The sequence below is a fragment of the Rhea pennata genome, chromosome 10 (assembly GCF_028389875.1).
Source record: "Rhea pennata isolate bPtePen1 chromosome 10, bPtePen1.pri, whole genome shotgun sequence".
NCBI lineage: Eukaryota > Metazoa > Chordata > Aves > Rheiformes > Rheidae > Rhea > Rhea pennata.
The window spans coordinates 14,794,548-14,816,581 of record NC_084672.1 but is presented as its reverse complement, the minus strand read 5'-3'; the positions used below and the strand labels follow the sequence as shown (position 1 = coordinate 14,816,581).

The following is a 22,034-nucleotide window of genomic DNA, read 5'->3' as shown; positions in this document are numbered from 1 at the left end:
TTACCTGGGAGAAGACAACAACTCATTACTGAATAAAGCTTCTAGACAATGCACAAGTTACAGGAATTCTGAGTCTGGTCACAAAGACCAGATGCTGCTCTAAAGTGATCTGTACTGCTAACTGAACCAGGTGCAAAGAATATGTTTTCTTTTAGGCAGGTTTGCCATAATTTTTAGAACAAAAACTTACAAAACAATAAAGTCAGATTACGAGAATTTAATACAAGGATTACATCTGAAAATAACTGAGTCACAGCTGATAGCCTACCATTAGGAGCTTGTGTTTTTAGCTAAACAAAAAAACAGGGTTCAGACAGGATGAATGCCAGTTAAGAGTGCCTGAAATTCACACTAATTCACCTATTTCTACAAGATACTGCCCAACCATGGTCTCTGAAAGGTTACTGGGCAGCTTGCTGTAGCTCACACAATTATGAGAGGAACTTGAAAAGAAGCCAGGTAATGAGAATTCCAAGAATACGCAGATACGGCGAGCTGAGCTTGTACCCTGGGTCAAATATTTCATGCATTGTGCAAACTTAATTGGACCCCAAGCCTCTTTGCCTTAAGGACTGAAATAGGTAGTCTCCTTGCAGTACATTTAAGAACAGAAGACATACTGGTGCATGGGAGTGTGCAGGCTAGGTAAATATTGAGGGCTGTTCGCAATCATGTGTATCAAAAGCTACAGACTTCTATGCAACAACAGCAGAAGTGACACTGACGCTTCTAACAGATGTTTTCCTTCTCAGTTGTGTGCCCAAACATTAAAATAGGTCTAGTATTTCAATGACAATTTGCATTTTTATGGCACTTCTTGTAAAACTAAATGTCACTACAGACTGTTGTAAAGCAGTAAATTATATAGCAGTTGCAGTGTGGTCACATACAGACAAATAATGACATCCTCTGAATGCTTATTTGTTTTCAGCAGACAGTCCTGAGCAGTTGCATTGATTTCTAATTATTAATCATTTCTGCTCATTTCATCAGCTTTAAGTAGAAATAAATCATGCAAGAAAAATTGAAATAATTATACGGATTTTCCCCCTTCAAAAGAAAAATGATTATTATGACATGTTTTCATCATTGATTTCCACTTCCCAGCCATGCTGACACATTTTGTGCTTGAGTCAATCTCTAGTAGACTGATCAAGCAGAGTTCTACATAGGCAGTATGCTACCCCAAAACTTCTTTGTTTTGTTTTCTTTAAATAGCTTTCTGAAAAGCATCTGATACCAATCATTCCTTCTAAGGATATGGGATATAGCAGTGACATTCATGATGATTTCTCAATTTTGTTCTCCGCCCTTTTATGGTTTAAATGAAGGAAGATGGGAAAGAATATATAAAGATGAAAAACAGCTTCTGTGTTCTTAATATCAAAAAAATACTTTCAAGTGTGGCTTCTGAAGTATTCAAATTTTAATGCACATTAGAAGTATATAAATTGACTTGTAACTTTTCTAGGGGGATTTATATACCCTTTTACTCAGGAGCATCAACAAGTTTTTTTTCCAATATCTCAAAGTGCTCGTGCAGGGAAGCACATCAGCAGGACTAGCTGCTGAAGGTAACTACCACTGCCTACCAGAGTAGGCTGAAGTGACATTACCAATATTACATGCACCCGAGCCACAATAACCCTGTCCTTGTTAATGCACAAGCAAACCAGTTCCAGATTATCTGAAATAGAGTACACTGAAATAATTTCCAGTTGAAAATAAGGTACCATGTATTACTAGTTTTGAAATCAACTCATGTATTTAGAAGAACAGTATTCTTAAAAATTGAAGTGGGATGTGGTCTTGGAATCCCAGCTTAAGGACTACTGTGATGTAGAGCTGTAATTTAGTCTTAACACATTTTGTATACCTCAGAATTATACTGTGTAGATGTAAAAAGGAAAAAAAAAGAAAAAAGTATACGATAACATTAAAAAATTATAATAAATAGCAGCTTAGTAAAACTCTAGTAAAAACAAAAGGCAGTATATGTACAGCTTAGCTTTAATCATGTTAACTACAAATTAATCAATAGAAGTTGGAATTAGGAAATGTGCTAAGCGTTCCACAATCCACTTGATCACATTAAGAGATCTTTTTTAACCTTATATAGATTCATATGATTTATTATTATCTGACTACCTTATAAAGATTTGTTCTTGTGTCAATGACAACAGAAGGGCTGACGTAAAATAGTTTTCCTGTAGCATTCAGCCTCTATTTCTGCATAAGTACCCCCTGGCAGATGCCCAAATAGCTCTTCATTAAACTTAGTTTCTGAGCACTACAGCAGAGAACAAAATTTGCTTATGGGTCAGCTACCAGTTAACTCATCTTTGAAGTAGAACTACTGTATCTTTTCTTTTGCATATGTTTTTTTATTTTCTACACTCAGAAGTTACATTACGACCTGTCCACATCATAGGTAAATTATTACTGTTTTTTACTTGGGATAGTTTACATTTAAAGCTCTAACCTGTTGGTTTTTTAAATCTATTATTGCAAGTTTCTTGGGACAAGATGCTGGAGTTACATTATCAGCCCATATTTGGTGAGCATTGTTGTACACAGGAATGAAATTTTAGTGTTTTCTGATTTCCTTGAAGTACCCTTGAGTACAAGCCTAAGTTAAAATACATAGTGAAGCACTATCACCCAGCTATTAACCATACTCATCCAAAAGTTCTGAAACAAATTAAGAGAAACAAAAATATGCTTACATATAAACTTTAAATAAATTCTTGATGTGTGTCTCCCCTTTTCAAGTTGAAGTGATACTTATCTAATCACTATAAACTATGTTTTTACAAGGCCTACACTTTTAGATTCACCTTTACAGATAATAACTGAGATTTCTGTATATGTGTTTACCCCCCATAGTGAAACTCACATTTTTTCCAAGTTCAAATTTCTCCTCTGAAGATTTTCATAGACATAACTCATGTAGATTGTTAATCGTATTTTCCTGTAGGAATATCCTTATTCCTGCTTGTGTTTTAGAAATACCTCTAAGATATAACTAGCCAAGTGCATTATCCACACAGCTGCTCAAAATATCCTGTCAATAATTGCAAGCTCATTACCCCTCTTCTTCCTGTTTATAATTAACTATTTGTTGCAAGGGAAGTTCTTCCTCCTCCCTAGTGAGATTTCACCTTTCAGGCTATATATTTATAGATTGTTGGCATCTATGATAAAGCTGATTTAAGGAAGTTGTAGCATATGTCTTAAGAATTATTTTCCAACTAAATTAATTCAGTGTTCTCGTTTACAATGTGGTTCAATAAGCACTTGTATCACAGACAAAGAGATGGTAAACTATTCTATGTAGGTGCGAATGGTTAGAAAGAGATAATTTCTCAAGCTGGCTTAACTGACAAAGACAATTTGGAAACCATAAATCTAGCATTTAAGTGTAAAATTCACTACAAATGTAATTTATATTTACATAATTATAGTGCATATGACTTACTGCTTTCTTTTGAATACAACCAGTCACGGTAGTATTCAAACCCCTTATACAGTTTTTGAGGCATCTTGTAACATACCTACAGACACTAGAGCATTTCAGAGGACAGACTGATCTCTAGGTGAAATACAAGTTCTGTCATTGACAGAAATGTAGGAAACTTCTCATTTCAATACAACTTTAATTAATGGAGCTCAGCAAATCACATGACCTCAAGAGAATTAGATCAAAGTTGGTTTCTGTATGTAAACTGGGCAGCAGCCAAGTAAAGGGTCACACTGAAACCAGACCAATTCTCTCTATGATCGTAATCTGTCTGAAAAATTAACTGTACTGATGGAGAAAATGCAGAGATGACACCTTACCTTTTGCTTATTGGGGAATGGCCATTCAGAAGGATTGTAACTCAGAGGAACAGGGAATAAAAAAATTAGAACAATTTTTTAGAACTGAGGTATTACTAATAAAGCCCGTTTTGTTATATTTGGGTAAGCTTTTTTGCTAATGCAAAAATAAGCAGAGAGGCATAATGCAAGTTGTCATTCAAGACTTCTTGTTAGCACTGCTGTGAAATAGCTGCATTTATATTACCATTTACACGTTGTGACAAACTAAACACTCTCTGGGGCACAACTCTGCAGTTCTATTTTGCAGAGCTACTCTATTTCACTCTCACAGTGCTGAGAAGATTTTTTTTGTTGTATTTTGGTGAAATTTCAATAGTTAGAATCTTATCAGGAAGGAAACTAACACAAAAAAGCAATGTTTTTTGCAAAGAAGCTTGCAGCTACAGCTGAAATCGAGTATAAAATTCAGATTGAAAACACCTGAACAAGGTTTACGAGGACAGCCAAATGTATGCAGTATTTATCATTCTTCTGAGTCAATGACAAAATTCGTTAGGATCAAATATAGAGATTCCTGCTTCTTTTAAGTCATTTAAAATGTTTGTACTTCAAAAGATGTGGATGCATTTTGGATTCAACATTGTAGGGTTATGCAGGGAAGAGATATGTGAGGTAACTTGTTTGTTATTTGATGAATCGTTTTTCTCAAACATTGATGAACACCTTTCTCATAAGATACCTGTTTGGTTTGCAAGACTGGGTGGCATTTTGTTTTGATTATGCTGCAAGACCTGGTGCTTAAGTGTATGTAAACACAGACATACAGCTACATGTATTGTAGCTTGATAAAGTCTACTTCCTAGCACTGAAAGCTGTGAACTGGACTGAAAGCTGTCATTCAGATAGTTTGGAAATTGTTGTTCATTATCTTAACCTTAGTACACTTAGTATAGTGCTATTAAGTAATAGCTTGTATTTTTCTCTATATAGCTATAGAACAGTATTCTTCAAGACAGACTTCTGTTTTCCAAAGTGTGTCACAGACAATAAATCAATGTATTACAAAGTAACCTCCAAGCTTTTCTGATAGATGAAAAGGTACAAGAATTCAGTCTTGTTACCTGAACAATCCTCTGAAGATACACTCTCTCTTCAATGCTGCACTAGTTGCATTCAGTGTCTCCCAAGTGCAAGATACTTATCAGAACAAAAGGACATGTAATTAGGACAGAAACTGACAGACAAAATCAAAGGCTATCAGAGGAGACACATGACACAAAGAAACACATGTTGATGTGCATAAGACACCAGCAAGACATTGTTTTGCTGTCCAGTAAAGTGCTAGCTTGTAATCAATCCTGAATCTGGCAGAAAGTGTCATCTTTGAGTGTTCACAATAAGAAAACAATGTCAAACTGACACATAAAGAAATTTCATGCTTTGCTGTAGATTTTGCCTGGGTTTGCCACTATGGAACTATTTGTTATCCATCTGTTTTTCAGATATTTAGAAATCTTCTGGCCATTTCCTTGCTAAAACCACTGTCTTATTTAATGCCCCCATCTTTAAGTAATAATACTGCAGGTAATTTTCCCAATTATTCTGGAAAGACTTTTCTGTATTCAGTTGAATTGTCAAACTTTTGTATACATTATTGTATCTCTGTAGTCATAACTGATATCAAACTTTGTGCTACCAAAGTCTTTGACTGTATATGCATGCAACAAACACAAACAAAACGCATACATGAACTTCAGACTAGTTACATCACACATCCAGATCCAATAATCTCCCCTAGTCCCAATTTCTAAATCAATTTTAGCATAAAAAGTTGATTTTCTAACTTAGGTACAGAAAAAATATCCAAGAAAATTACTTTTAGAGGTTGTGTGTGAAACTTTCACTGTTTGAAAGAAAATTTCACAGAAGCTGTACTGTCTATTGTCTGAATTTGGCCTCAGACATGAAACTGTATCTAAATATTGTCAACTAATCTCCTATTCAATTCAAATAGGTTTTTCTATGGATTTGATCTGTCTCCACTCCTAATAAAGTAACATGTAGAAATTTAACTACTTATCTAGTAATTCCATCAGGCTGAATAATTGTAACATTGCTGTCTGTATGTAGTATAACATATTAATAGTTAAAAATATGAACAATATTTGGAAGAATCCGTTCTTCAGGAACTCTCAAATGGTTTAAAAAACATAAAATGTCCTTGCCCTCTTTCTGCATGAAAATGTTTAAGACCTTTACAGCAAATTCTTTCACATACCAAAGTGACAGACGATTTTTGCTGTCAAAATTAATTCTTAATTCTGAAAGTAGGTATGTTATATTGAGGTCATCCTCTTTGATACAATGGAAAGAACTCCATTGTTAAATATAATAAATTCAAATAGAGTATTTGTCATAGTCCATAAAATTCCTATATTTCAATATGTTCTAAGTAAGCATTTGTCATAGAAAATAATCTGTTCTGCAATTTTAACTAATTGAAATAACACTAACGAAGAGTTCTAATGCTGTCTTTCAGAAGATAAGTAAAACAACATTAGTATGCCAGATCAGTTATTATTTTTAGTTAACTGTCAATAATGAAAAGACTACAGGAAATAACAATTTTTACTGTTGTTTCATTTTATATCACTTCTAAATATGCAATCCTATCTACAAATCTATTTTAGCTGCTCCGATTCTGACTCTTCCATGCAACTCATCTTGCTGCACTTCTAATTATGTAATTAAGGTCATATGTATTTCAGTGTAAAAATCTGCATCTATTAAAATGACCAAAAAAACTTTTTTTCTTTTTTTGATGCAGTATGTATACAGTCTTGAACAATGTGAATTGTGCAATGCAATACCATCTAGGTTAAAAAAAAACGTTCATGTTAACAGTATCAAGCTTCAGGGTGCTTGATCAATACACATTATTATTTCAATTAAACAGCTTTCTTTTAACATTTTTTCAGTCAACACAGAAAGGAACGATGTTAAGAAATTCTTCAGTAGTTTGCTTATTTTGTGTCGATTCTTATTTTGAATATATCTAGAATTTTCAATTGTATGTATACAAACAAAGCAAGTAACAGAAACTTCGTCTCATTTCTAAAAATGGGCTAGAATACGCATATTTAGTCTCTTACCATACCCTTACCTGCTGTGCCAAAAAACAAAAAAAGGTTTGCTTTAGGATCATCATGCTGTTCCAGTTTTTCCCTTCCCTCCTATCTGATTTGAAGTAAGGAATAGGAATATCAGAGACCAGTACTGTACACAGATTAAAGCACTGGAGAGATGTTATGAATGCATTCATACTTATCTATGTTGTAAGGTAGTCCCAATCTGCTCATACATCATAATAATTTGAATGGGCTCGCACACGTCAGAACATGGCTGAGTTTTAGTCCAAACTTAATTATACACTTTTTTTTTGTACCTGTACTGCCTAAACAAGTTATGACAGGATCAGAGTTTTCCCTGCTCTTCAGCATCTGCTGTAACACGAAGCAAAGGGTAGCCACCTCTTCACATCACAAGTTTATGCAGCTTGAACCCTGATATCCAAGAATAAAAAGGAATGAGTCTCCAAGGCTGTTTGAACTATATTTGAATCTACTGCTTTGATATGTGTACAAGTTCAGGAGGACAGTTTGATCAATTGGTTCAGTTACACACCAATGCACTAGTCGGTGTACAATACACTAGAAAAATGTGCTCTGATAATCCACATCAGTATTAGAAATTCTGATTCAGAAACGTATACTAATGCATAATCATTTAATCAGATGATGAAGGCAACAGTAACTGAATTTATAGATGAACTAGTATATGGCTCTGATTGTAAACCAGTCAAAATTCAAGCTATGAGTTTGTAACAATCACTATGCAAATGTGGTAAATTATTTCCAGTGATATTTACCCTGCATGTGAATGTTTTCATACCTTTCAAGAAAACAGCTTAAAGTTGAGAATGTGATATAGCACTAAAATTCTAATTAAACTTTTCATAAAGATTTCCTCCCCCTCCCACCAAGGCTATGCTCTTTTCTGCTTGTAGCTCTCTAACTGTAGAATTCTCACTCTGCTCCACCTGAAGTGGCTGAAAGGTTTTTTTTTTTTTTTTTTTTTTTTTTTGAGATCAAGTAATACAGACATAGGGAATTTACCTGAACTGATACCTACTTTTGATTTTCTGTAAGTGTACAGCTTTTCTACTTGTTTAATGAGAATACTTGCATAGAGATTTAATGTACATATTTTATAAACAGCTGTGTTAGATAAGCAGGTTCCCAGAAGTTGTCAAGGCTATCTACTTAAGCATTTATTTAAAATCTTTTTTGTGAGATCTATACACTGTATCTTCTCTCCTGTTGGGAGCCTCTCCATGATTATCTTATTCCTAAATTGGACTATAAAGTCATGCTCAAAAACAAGAAACAATCCAAAAAACCTGTGTTTTTAAAAGTTGCGCTGCATTAAATCAATTATCCAAAAAACCCACCTCATCTCTACAGATCACTCCAAGCAGAGCTGCTGAGTAACTTGTCATCTTAATCCTTTCAACTCCGAAACAGAATGTCAGCCCTTAGAGAGACATAATGCAGCTAAATAAAGCTTTACTATTCTTTTGTGAGAAACAGTTTCCAAAAGAGCATTAACAAAATAAAAGTTCAATTTAGCTACTTCATTTATGATCAGTAATTCCTTAATTTAAGTATCTGCAGCAGTAATTTTCTATTCTATTTGGTGTTTGTCAGGTGCACCTTGAGTGCACCAACAGGCTGTATCAGACCAGCCTCACCTGTGGCCTTCCCTTACACCCCTGCCACAGGCCCAGGAGCCTCATTTCAGCTCACTCCAGGGCCATGAGTGCCTGCTGGAGCTATGCTGTAGGAAAGAGTACCGGTCTTGAGCCCTGCCACAGCCATGCCTGTGCCTGGCTGCTGGCCCTGCTGACCTACACCCCTGCCTACGACAGACCTCAGAGACTGGCTGCTTACAAACATGTTTATAACTAACAAAAAATTGTACTTGTAATAATCTCTACTGAAGTTCAGGACCATATTGCTCTAGTTCCTCTTTAATTACTTAAGTCTTAATTCTATATTCCTCATTTGTTGGGCATGATGAAGAGTTTTGCTTTAGAAAGTATTTGCAGCTGTGCACTATAATTTTATAACAAGGTTCTAAAGAGAGCCTACTCAGAATTTCACAGTGTGAAATTAAATCATGTAACTTTCAAAACATAAAAGCCAAGCTACCAAAATCTATTTGGGAGAACTCTAGAAAAGAGAAAATGTAAAGGAACATGTCCTCTTGGATCACCATCATTTGTTCTAAACTGTGATTTGCCTTGCCAAAGTAAATTTATTTTGTTCGCTACAACTACTCTTAGCAGTTCTATACATACTTCATTGGTTGTTCTGATAGAATTATTGTTTATTCCCTCAATGTCCTATGAGTACAATGTTTTCTCTTCACACTGCTGTTGCTAATTTATCTTATTTTCCATATTAGTTTTTCCACCCAAATCTTCTAAGACATTCAATTGTTAGTAAATCTATTCTTAAGATGACCTATTTGCTCATCTAAAGTAGAGACAAATTACAGAACTCTTAGAAAAACTCTTAAACTTTAAATCCACCATCTTTATCTTATTTAGTATTCTTCAACTCTCATTTTAATCTTTTACATTTTCTTCCTGCTGTGCAAAGCTACTGCAACAGTCTTTAGATTTCTTTAGAAGTATTTCTTTTTTTAATATAGAGTTTGAAAGAACTATTTTTATTCCAGTCAAGTGTAGTAAGTCTAAGCAAGAGAAAATCTGAAGGAAAAACACAGTTGAGAAAAGCAAAAGGGTGGAACTGAACTTGGGAAGAACAGCAGAGCAAAAAGGACCATGAATGAGTGGTGTTAGCTTACATGACAGACAAAAATTAAGCATGCGAAACAATGGAATGAACTTTCAGCACTATAGCATTATTCAAAAGGACTTTATTTTATATGAAAACCGTAAGCCAAGATTACTACAATTCTCTCTTATTGTAAAGATCTATCCTGCTGTAATATAATAAATGAATAATGCCATTTATTTGTAGTTTTTAATGACTGTTAAAAAAAAAATTAAGTCAAATATCACCTAAAACAGAATACTTTCTTACTCATACTACTGTACAGAACTCAGGCAGAAAACATAGCTGCCTAAGTAGCCAAGCTCCTTAAAGGAATGATCTTTAGTATTTGAAAGTAGTTAACATTTAAGAGGAAGTAAATCATTTGGTAGGCATTTGATGTAAACAGCCATTTTAGTTTGCTTTTGCAACACAGAAGTGTTACATGATGTAGATTGTAATCCGGGGGGGGGGGGGGGGGGGGGGTAGAACACCAGTGGAACAGCAAAACAAAGAACAAATAGCTGCAGTAGCCACTTATCAACATATGTTTTCTTCTTTTGAACTATTCTGGATGTATGTTCCTTCTCGTTTTTCTCTTCACAGGGTACTTTCATATAGTTGCTGCTTTCAGAAAATGCACCAGTGACTCTCTAATACCACAAGACTAGCTCAGAGGAAGCATGCAAGTTTATAGCAGATGATATTCAACTCAGATGGATACACAACTGCTACTGCTATTATTAACGGTCTTACCAGGCCATTTAGTTAAAGATTTCTGCTAACTGTCCTCGGTATAACTTTTCTACAGTTAAGGAAAATTCAAGTTATCTTATTTCTCTTGCTACTAAAAAAGTATAAAATCCATGCTTGCTATTTTTTTTTTTTTATGATGAAACTTGATGGACTGGAAACCAGTAACTTATGCATTTATGCTACAGGAAACAAATTATATATAATTTATAATCCTTTGTTATTATTATATAGGTATTACTCATATTTAACCAGCATACAGATCCCAGACAGAGATTCTATCATGCCAGATACTACAGAAATGAGAAGGTAATATTAGCTTCCTTCTCAAAGACTTTTGATATTTGATATTTATATTATGCTGTTTGTACAAACTAGAAGAACTTATAATGACAAACCTATTTTCTCCTTCTATGTACTGTGAAATAGAACAATAAAGATTCAAATACGCCAGCTGCAATTTATGCATCCATGCTCAGTTATTATCTTGAAAATAAGACTTGATATAGCCCAGTTAGTTATAACTGTTCAATCTAGAAATATTTTCCTCACTTGTTGTGTGTACAAGGTAAAGAAAATTAGAATAGGCAATGCAGGACGGAGCATTTAATACAGGCATTTGAGGCTATTTATTTGAGGTCATCTGGTCTTCAGATCCCACTCTAGATGATTCCATGACATATCTGCCCACTAGAAAAGTCTGCATTACCACAGGGAATTTTGAGTAGCACTAGATATCTACATGTTTAGAGAACAGAATCCTACTCAAGCCACTGGTTTCTCAAACAAATGAAGCTGTTAACATAGTATCTTTAGGGTAATGTTTTCAAGAGCTGAGTGAATAAGTACCTTCGAAAAGGTAAAAACTATTTTAAAAACTTTTTTACTGTGAGAGTGACTGAGTACAAGAACTGGTTGTCCAGAGAGGTTGCAGGGTTACGGGCACCCTGCTCTAGATGACCCGATTAAATGATCTCCAGAGGTCCCTTCCAATCTTAATCATTCTGGGATTCTGTGAAAATAGACCATAACAGCTTGCTTTTGTCATTTTTTTCCTTTAAAATTTACATCATCTTTTCAGCATAATTTTTCTTTTGCTTAAATGTAGCTGATAATGATGACAAAAACAGTTTTAAAACATGTTTTAACAAAACAGACTTTTTTTTATTCTCGATATTTCAACATCTATATTAGATGAATTGATTTCAATCATGAAACATGTTTTCACATGTTAACATGCAAGTTAAGTAAAATGTCTCCTGAAGACACACTATAAACCTCCCAAGAATTGATTGGATTCTATATTTAGTATTCATGTGTTTCAAATTGCAGGTATATGATCCTGAATATATTAACTCAGTTTTATTCTAACATACCTTGACTGCTAATGGAACATAGTTTTCATTTCAAGCTTTTATCAGCTTTAATGTTTCACGTAGTATTGTTTCTATTTCACTCACTCATCTGCAGTACTAATTTAAATTATTGTAGCTTAAGGCAGTCGTGTCACACTATACTGCTAATATTACAGGTGTGTATGTTACTTCCCAAATATGATGGCCCACAAACTAAGCACACGAAAGTTTTTTTGTTTGTTCGTTTGTTTGTTTTTTACTAAGAATATGATTTAAGTACTTATATGCCCATTTTCCCTGAAGAAGCATCCATCGTTTTCCATCATTCATATATTTCAAACTAAGTCACTTTGTTCTCAGTCATTTTGGTATAAAATCTATGCAAAGCCCTGGCTATTCTGGATATACAGTAATACATTTGTATCTGAACAGCGCAAAAGAGACTAATCATCAAATCTATATTCTTGCTTGTAGCAGCTTTCAGCACTGGGTACTAATAAGGCATACAGAATGCATCAACCAATTTATCACATGGTTACTATATACAGTTGAAATGAAGCATATACTACATAACTGAATGTTGATTTAAAAAAATTATAGTCATTCATTCAATTGACTCATTGAAGCAAAATTCAGAAGAGATTTTTTTTAAAAAAATACTATTTTCCCCTTCATTATTTTTTTCTTTTAAAGATCTAGGAGAAAATAATCACTCACCACATATTCCAAACTCCTTCTTCTGTATGTTAGCTGTTTTATGATTTGTAGCAAAAGTTAATCAGTTATACTTAATTAGCTATCTGTCTGTATCTTGATAGTCTACAACAAATATCAAATGCCATAGAGAAATGTACATATTTGACCAATAAATTGACATATACCAATACAAAGAACAGATTAATCAAGAAATGAGCTTGGTACACACTAATACTTAAATATTTATAGGATACTTAAATATGATCATCCACAACAAATAATTTAGTTTAATTCCCTATCCTGTCAGATTTTTATTTGTATATTTTCAGAGTACAAATGGAGTTATTTTGAATAAATACTCTTCTCTATCTTAAATCAATCGAGCTTTAAAATAATTATAATCTTTCTGCTTGCAATCTTTGAAAATATCTATTATTAGAGGAAAACACTTTCAATTTTAAAACACTATCCCGTAATTTAGTGGTAGCAGTGTGTTAGCTAATTTAGTCATCTTCAATTACTAATCCATGAATTCATTTAAATTCAAGAAAATTATCTGGGACAAAGAGGCAAACGAAAGAACTCCATAACCAGGACAGACAGGTAAATTCTTTTGGTTTAGCTTAATCTGTTCAGAGGCTTAGATCTCTGCTGGAAAAGAGGTGTCAGCCCAGATGAACTGCTAAAGACCAGATGTGCTTAGAAAAATATAGGGAGACAACTCTTGAATGGTACTATTACTGACAGCTCTCGCCCTAAGAAAGCACTTTTACTTCTCTGTAAATATCCTGTATGAACCTGCTAATAAATGTTAACAGGCCAAAAATCACAATAGCCAAAAATATGCTGTAGTATCTTGTATATACACTCTATTGCCTGACTGCATCTATGAACTGGATGATCTTTTTGCAGACTCATTTCCTAGTAATTTTATGAAGAAAATACATGTACTACGACTCTGCTTTTTAACCATACTTGAAAACACCATGTTAGTGTTATACAACAGGTTATCTTCTCAAATACACAACTAAATAATGTGAAGGCACTCATCACCTTTTCTCTTGTGTTTGAGCTAATACCACTGCTATCAGCTTAAACATGAGCCAAGTACCTGACACTTCACATACTCTTGCTGCATTTCCCAAGAGTATACTCTATCCTGCCTGAGGACAATTCATCTTTTTGAGTGTCCATTGCCCACAGATCGTGTCTTTCATGTTTTAATATAGACCGAGGGCATGATAAATGAAAAGTAGTATCAACAGCTGGTACAGAAGCCAAAATTAACAGTAAAGAGAGTTACTTTTCTTTCCAGTTTGCCTTTGCAAGTGGAGAGGAAGAGAAGTGCCAGAGAGTATGCCAATGGAAGTTTTTTTTGCTGCTCAGGAATTACTGCTGAATGATACCCCTACAGGTCGACTGGACTCCCTCCACAGCATTTAACTCCACTCAGTAGAAGGTGATGGCAGTAAAGTAGTAAGATTACTGCCACTCCATCCCTTCCCCCTTGCATCCATTATGCAGCATCATCTTCCACACCCAGGGAATCAAGGAGACAGCAGTTATCTTTATCTGTTTTTCCCACCACACTGTTGCTTGTTCAAAGCTAATAGATAAAAACTACTTCAGTTCTAGAAAACTTACAGAAAATTTGATAACCTGCCTAGGTAAATACATTAGCTCCAGAAATGGAACTTAAATGCCTTTCCTAGCTTTTCAGATACAATAGATTAGTTTTAACAGTCAGGTCACTTCCAGACTTGCATCCTTTTTTTTCTTAACCATGGAACAAGTCACTATTCAACAGCTGAATCCTATGTACATCGATTACCTATAGCTGAGAAGGTAAGCGTAATGGAGCAACACTGCCAGTAGTTCCAATTTAGTTTAAATAAAGAAGTATTTATTCATATGTAAAACATACTCCTAACCATTTATTGTTGGATTTAGTCACAAAACCTTGTATCACATAGACCTGCTATATAGAGAGAAGCATAGCTCTTTCTTTAACAGGAGACATTTATTTCATAATACCTTACCTTATTGGTTCAGACACTCTTTTGGTCGTCTTCCCCTTACCAAGGGCTGATTCTTTCCCAGTCCAGCTGTGATTAAGTTCCCCTCACCTTTGAATCTTTCTATTCTTTTATAGCTGTCACTCACCCATGTAGTCATCATCTTGTTTACACAAATCAATTCTATACACACTTTTAATAGCCTCTTCATTAGAGCAGTGGCTATCTAATCCATTATTTCCATAGCAGGACAAAAAGAACTCCAAGCTTGGACTTATACTTTAGATATGTACAATATGGCTCACTAATAACTACCAAATACACATCTGCTATGTAGAAAGGTACTCAAACCATCATAAGAAGATGGTTTGAAGAAGCTGCTGAGTTGTATGTGCTTTGCAAACTTGAGTTGTGTTCATATATTTAAGAATATAATTTGGCTCTAGATATGTCAACTGATCAATTATAAAAAGTCATTCTGAAAGGCAATTTGTTCTGCATACTTTTTAAAAGTCAAATGCTCTCTACTGTTTTATTATAAACATAAGCAAAGGCAAAAAGCCATGCTTAGAATAAAATATCTACATAATCTTAAAGTTTTGTCATACTTTTGGTGAAATCAGTCACTGCCAATGTGGTAAATTTGAGAGATGAGTTGAGTAATAAACACCATTTCCCAGGTATTCTGATGTTAAAATGTGATTTTTAAAAAGTCAAGTATTTTATTTTAATGAAATTTAAGAACTATTATAAATGGTTTAGTAAACACTGGCAATCTGGCTCTGCTATCAGGTGTCAGAGTGACCAATAAGCAACTTTTAATTGGTGCATTTTAAATACTGGACAAGCTATCACAGCCCCAAAGCCAGAAAAACTGTAAATGTTAATTTGTGCTGCTTTATGAAGGGTAACAGCCTTATAAAGCTAGAAGGGAGCATTAGCAAAGGCCAATTTTAATCTAGCAAAACTAACTTCCATAGATTCTCACTATAATCAACAAAAAAAAGTGGGAGAGAAGAGGATTTTTTTGTCAGTTTTAGTCCATCATTCTGCTCCATTGCTAATGTAAAGGATGGTCCCATTTTTTCCCTGCACCAAAATTTCAACCATTTTAAAGCAAGATGTGGAGATAGTATTATCCAGCTGACTTGTCAAGTTTAAATTTCCGAATCACCGTGCAATTACATGATTGTCAGTGATTGCCCAAAGCAGCTGGCTGGTATAAGTTACTGGAGGTTTGGAAGATCCCACTTTCTAGTGGTGGCATAAGCTTGGATCAGCTTCAGCTTATGCTAATCATTCAAAACCAAAGGCCTAGGTTTGTCTATTAAAATTAGTGATTAAGAACAGTAGGTACACTGGAACCTCTCTCAGTCTCTCCTCCTATTCAGAAGCAGAGCTATGTATAACCTCACTAGACCAAAAGTGTGTCTCTGTGAATTGCTTCTCTTTCATGGCAGGCTATCAGAGATGAGGAATGATGAAAGATCACGGAGTGCTCCAACAGCAAGTAACAGTCTGCTGACTGTCATCTTTCACTGACCAGGATCACTAGTTGCACAGTGTTTATTCTTTAACTCAAAAACATATCATCAGCTTTGCCTTTTCAAATTCTGTGGCTCTACCCATTTCATTCATTATCAAAAAAAAATGTCCCCATTCTTATCAGGAAATTTATCTACCAAACTTAAGTATAACACCTCTGTAAACAGAAAAACTATTACTAAAATCGCAGACAAATGAAATCTGGAACCTAAGATACAAGCAGTAGCTGAATATCTCATTGCTTCAGCATGTTAGAAAAACAACAAACTTACACAGCTAGTTTCTAAAGCTGGATGACAGCCATGTTATTCCAGCTAGATGGGAGGCAAGTGCTCACATTAAGAGTACTCTCCAGTCTTCTCTAAATCTGCAGTTTTATGGTACAAAGCTGTCAGTAAGAACTCTAATCTTTTCTTTCCACCCTCTACCCCTTGGATCCATTTATATTTGATGATATTTTCAAATAACTATTTGTAGGCCTTTAAAACCAATCACTCCACTACATATTTTCCTTTAATTCTTTTTTTTTTTTTTTTTTTAATAAACAGGATCAGTGCACTGTGAAATCATGACCTAAGAACAAACAGGGAAAAGAGAGGATCCATTGAAACCTGCCTCCACAGACAAAACTATGCACTGCTGTAGGAGCCATTAACAAAACAAAACCAATTATGGAAACTGCAACATACCAAGGAGTGCCAAGATTTAAGGAAATGACTGTAAAAATTAAATGCTATCATCCCATCCCCTCCTTCCTCATACACACATTCACTTATCTAACAGACAGAAAAAAGTAGTATCTCTTAATATGAACAAGGTACACAGAAAATCTTTGTGATATATAAACTGCAACACGGACTGCAAAAATCTAAGCAGAATTTGGGGTTTGTAAAAAGTAGCTGAAAATTCATAGCTATTATCTAAATAATAATATACAAGTCTGTGAGCATCAAGTATAATTTCATTATAACAAATCCTCAGGATCATCTGTAGTTCAAGAAAAACAGGTTAGAACAAATTTGTGTGCTTTTACTTTTTTTTGCTACATTTAAGTCAAGTAGGATTTTTAATAGCTGAAAAACATATAGAATAAAACTCCATCACTGTTCCATTACTGTTTTTCAATTTTATACTGCTCTAGGCATTGTAATTAAGTGCCATTAGTACTCCTAATGTAAACTGCTGTCACCTACAGTACAGTGTTTACAGAACATATACTATACAACGAACATTTTCACACCTCTCTGCTCCTATTAAGCATGTTCCTTTGATGAGATGGCATATAGTTTGCAGTTTGTGACAGGGTCCTTCAATTTTTTTAGATTATTTTGAGATTATTTTGGTTGTAAGCAGTTCTGCTTCACATTTTGTAAATGTCTTTTTTGTTACTGGGTATGAACTGTTTTATTGTTTATATAGCATGTGATCTGAGCAGAGAAGAAGGAGCCTTCCTGCTTCACCAATTACGACCAGGTTGAAGGCTAACAGTTAGGGAAAAGCAGGGCTCCCAATGAGCTGTTGGCTCTTATTTTCACCAAGGTGACTTTCTCTTTTTTATGTCACAGCTCTGTAGTTTCTGCAGAGAGAATTATTTCCAAAGTGAAACAATTCAGACTCCCACAGCCACCCTCACAGCTGCAGACAGTAAACAATTGTCTGCATTTATAATGACCACTTGAATATTTTTAATGTTTAGCCACAGAAATCAATGTATTTTGCAAAAGACAGTAACGAGGAATCTTAGAGCCCACTGGCCCATCAGCTTTGTTATCCCACTGCACACCTTTAAAACGGTATTTGTTCTTCCTATCGGCCTCAGATTTAATTTCTTGTCTTGTGGACATCAAATTTAAGTATCATGCAGACAGCACACTGCTTGTGAACCACAACCTGGAAAGCCAGTGTTAAAGATGATGCAAGTAGCAGTACCACTAGAGTATTTAATGCTTCATGTTGAAAGGTAGAGTTCAATTGTTTGAAGCTCAGTTAAAAACTTTCTATGCTCCATTCATGTTTTATTATTTAAACTGTTGATTCACTGACATTTTGAACTGGCAAAAGCTACGACCGCCCCTACTTTTTGTCTGTGCAAAAGAACAGAAACAAGTACTTAAGCATTAGCTAGGTCAAATGGATCACAAAACTATCTGAATAGAAAGTAACATGCACAATAGTTAATATATAAATTATAAACAAATATGTTTAGTTCTGATCTAAATCAGTTCCCCAGACTACTCTACTGAATGGCTATAGAAATTCTTATGCTGACCCACAAAGGGGAACAACAAACCGTTAGCAGTGATCAGATGAAGGTGGGAGGAGGATAGAATTGCTCCTTTCAGTGTTCTCCATTCATTCCTTCATCCCAATCAAAATATATTTGATTCACTGAACAGAAAACAGAACCGCCAAAAAAGTGAACATTTCCTGTTTCCCAGTTCAGCACAAGGTTCAACAGAGCCTGTTTTAACACAGTTCCCATTCCAGTAGAGCTGGAAAACTGGAGATGAGAGCATACACTTATGACAAAGAACTAGATACAAAGGAATAGGCACCTGAAGGGGTTAGAGACAGGGATGAATGGAAAGAGCAGCTTCCAGTTCTGTGAGCAAATTCATTATGCAAAAGAAAGTTACTTTACCATATCTCTGCCAATAAAGAAAATGGAAAAGCTAATAAATAGCTGTACTGTCTTTAAAATTATGCCCTTTTAAAACGTCATCTTAAAAGACCATCATCTCTGACCAAGATATCAACACCAGTTTGTACTTCTGAAGCCATCGGTATGTAAGTATATATATAACTACCTCCTACAAAAGATTCTAGAATATTTTATTTATCCATTTTGTACCATTAATGGATTATACTTTTGTTTTGTAGGAATTTGTCAAAAAGATCACTTCTAGGTTACCTCTACGTTTTTGTAGACTAAAATCCCCTTTCTGACAACCAATAATCTCTCTCAGAAGAGACACATATTTGATAATTAGTTTGGCAGGACACAGTATTTAGATTTACTGTTTCAATAGAATACGGAGATTTATTATTCTCTATCCCATGCCAATAATGGAAACACGATTTATGTCTCTATAGGTCTATGAAATTTTCAGGCACATTCCTGCTTAAACTATTTATACATGTATCACTGCATATCATTCAAAGATTTAAAAAAAACAGTAAGTGTTACAATAAATGTCTGATATGACAAATTAAAATACCTTAGTTTGTTTTCTTTCATGCTGAGACCACTGTCCATGGATGATGGACTACCATGTGTATCTTGATGTGAGCGATCTGTACCTTGCAGAGGAGCCCTTCTGTGACAGCCTCTACAATCTAAATCTTCATGGATATCTATAGAGAAAGGAAAAATTATTAGAAATCTCTCAGGCTGTTTTAAAAGAGGAACTTCTAAAAGAGTAAGTAAACATTAAATTCATAATAATAATCATCTTAATCATAGGGAGTTAATCAAATTGATTCCAAAATATTTTTATGATTATATCACATCCTACATGAACTTAAGGAACAGTTCCAAGATCATATTTTGATTTTTGTTCTGAAAATTTCTAAAGCCCTAGGCCACTTGCTTTTGCTCCCACAAACTTAGGAACAGTTCATTTCACTACTGAAAAATAGACAGTTATTGGATCGGGAAGACGCCAGAAATCTTCGTTTTCCATTCACGTTACTGTTATTAACTGACTATATATTACTTTGATGTCTGTGCACAGACTGCTTTTCCAAGAAAAGCTTTTTTTTTTTTCTTTTTTTTTTTTTTGTAAAGAATCAGATTTATTATTTTAACTCCACTTGCTATCAGCCTAGAACTGATTTTATTTCTAGGTCTTATTTCTTTAGTGGAACCCAAAGTGTTTCATCTGCAGTCAGAGCTACAAACTGATTTACTGAGGAACATTCCACTCCAAAAATTGTCCTCCTACATTTAGTGAGAGGAAAGGATTCATAATCTGGCCACGAGAGTGAGAAAATATTTTTCCAAGCTAATTTCAGCAATTCAGATGCCCATTTCATCTTCCCATGTCTGATGTTTTGGTCACATGTTAAGAGGTATGTTTTGATATATTTTCTCTCACACTGCTTACCTAAGCAAATTACCCGATCAGTTAGCTGTCAAAAAAGTTAAATTTGTTTTATTTTTTGCTTAGAAAAAAAGTAATACTGTTCTGAAACAAAGATAAGATGAAGATAACATTTGGCAAAAAATAAGATCTTGTACTTAAGTTAATTTCTATTTGAATATTAAGTTAACACTCTACCGAATAAGTTAATGCTAACTTTTAAGCTGTTCGGACGTATGTGTATTACAGCACAAATTAAGGTGCTTTATGTTTAGAATTTTTTAGTTTGATGCATGAGCTTTCCTAATCATTCTGCTATGATTTTTCAGGCCCTTATTTTATGCTGATCAAAATTCTGTGGGAAGTTCTTCTTTTCCTCCTTTGCTGTTTCTTTTGTGTATCAGTGGATTACTATGGCATCTGGTATAGAAATAAGAACTAGCCTCATTGTTATTTCATTTTTAAGTTACCTCTTACCATTGTTGGCTGATTAATGTATATGGCTAAACAGTAACAAATCATATTTCAAGCATGTCTAAAAGGTGAATACCTGAATGGTAGCTTCTAAAATGAATTATGAGATTAAAGTCCTGTAGCCAGTAGGCTACTTTGCAAAATAAAATTTTAATTCCCATGTCACACAAGTGACTTTAAAAGGGGTGATAGCTATTATCAAATATATCCCACTTAATTATAATTATATACACCTCCTCTAGTTTGTGTTCACTACACAAGGTACAAGTAAAAGAGGAAAACCTTTTTACAAGGCTTAGGCTTTTAACAGAACCACAAAGTCCTATTAACCAAAAAGTCCCATGCAGTCTCAAAGAAAATGAAGTTTCTCCCCAGAAACCTTTTTCATTTATCTTTCCCACAGCTGATAAAACAGTACTCTGCTTGTCTTTGCACTAAAAGAGTCTTGTCTAACACTAGACCAGAAACACTTGGTACACTGTAGGTACCTCGTATTTTATCTCTTTACCATGGAGTTAATTGGACCATCTCTTCCTACATCAGCATTTTCTTTTTTAGTTGATCTTTCTTGTCTCAAAATACAACAAAGTGCTTTGCAAAGGTTAGTCCTATTCTACAACTATATATCTTAAAATTATATTTACGCACATCATGGGAAACTGTAATTTTATGTATAAGTTACTGCCTCATATTGGGGTGAGAACTGGGCATGTATGATCCCACCTTCAAGAAAAAAAGTGCTGTGACAAAGGGAGCTGCAGTATATTTTGGCCAGATCCACAACCTGCATAACTAGGGTCTCAAAGACAAGGGGTATATCAGGGTACACATCTACTGATCTAAAAGTAATCTAGTAGTAGCATATTACATGAATTACATCACTCAAATCCGTGCAACTGCTAAAAGTAGAATCATTAACCTCCTGATGACAGAAAGAGTAACTTTTCTTCAGTATTTCTCTTATGTTCCACAGGTAAGCTTTGTTTATAAACATAACATTAATTACTTTGGAGACTGAACTCCTGAGAACTCCAGGTTTTTACTGACCTTGGTGGGTCCTTGCTCATGTTTGTATTTCTACTCATAGGACAAATAAAACACCAGCTTCCCAATATTACTGTGCAAGTTACTAGGAAAAAATTCCCTTGTAGCATTAAGACTTCATATACAATTTAACAGGTCCAGGTAACTTTATGTGAAGAATAAGAGTTCCATAAGTACAAAAGCCCACTGATAAGGAAGAAAGGTAAATTTTAGAAAGATATAAATATTTATAAAACAATATATTGTGAAAACATAATAATTCATTTTTCTTTCACCTTTCTTCTGGTGCTATTTCCTTTCTTTATCATCTTCCCCCAATGATTTATTTGGTCTTTTTTTCTTTCCTTT

The 22,034-nt window shown here is 34.5% G+C and overlaps 1 protein-coding gene across 3 annotated transcripts in view; it reads right to left on the bottom strand.

The window, feature by feature from the left end:
• Nucleotides 1-22,034, bottom strand: part of UNC13C (unc-13 homolog C) — a 246,277-nt gene that overhangs the window by 202,583 nt on the left and 21,660 nt on the right. For all 3 annotated transcript variants that reach the window (XM_062583737.1, XM_062583736.1, XM_062583738.1), the window contains one exon: nt 19,305-19,440. In XM_062583737.1, the coding sequence (XP_062439721.1) occupies nt 19,305-19,440 (136 nt within the window). The remainder of the gene's footprint in view (nt 1-19,304; nt 19,441-22,034) is intronic.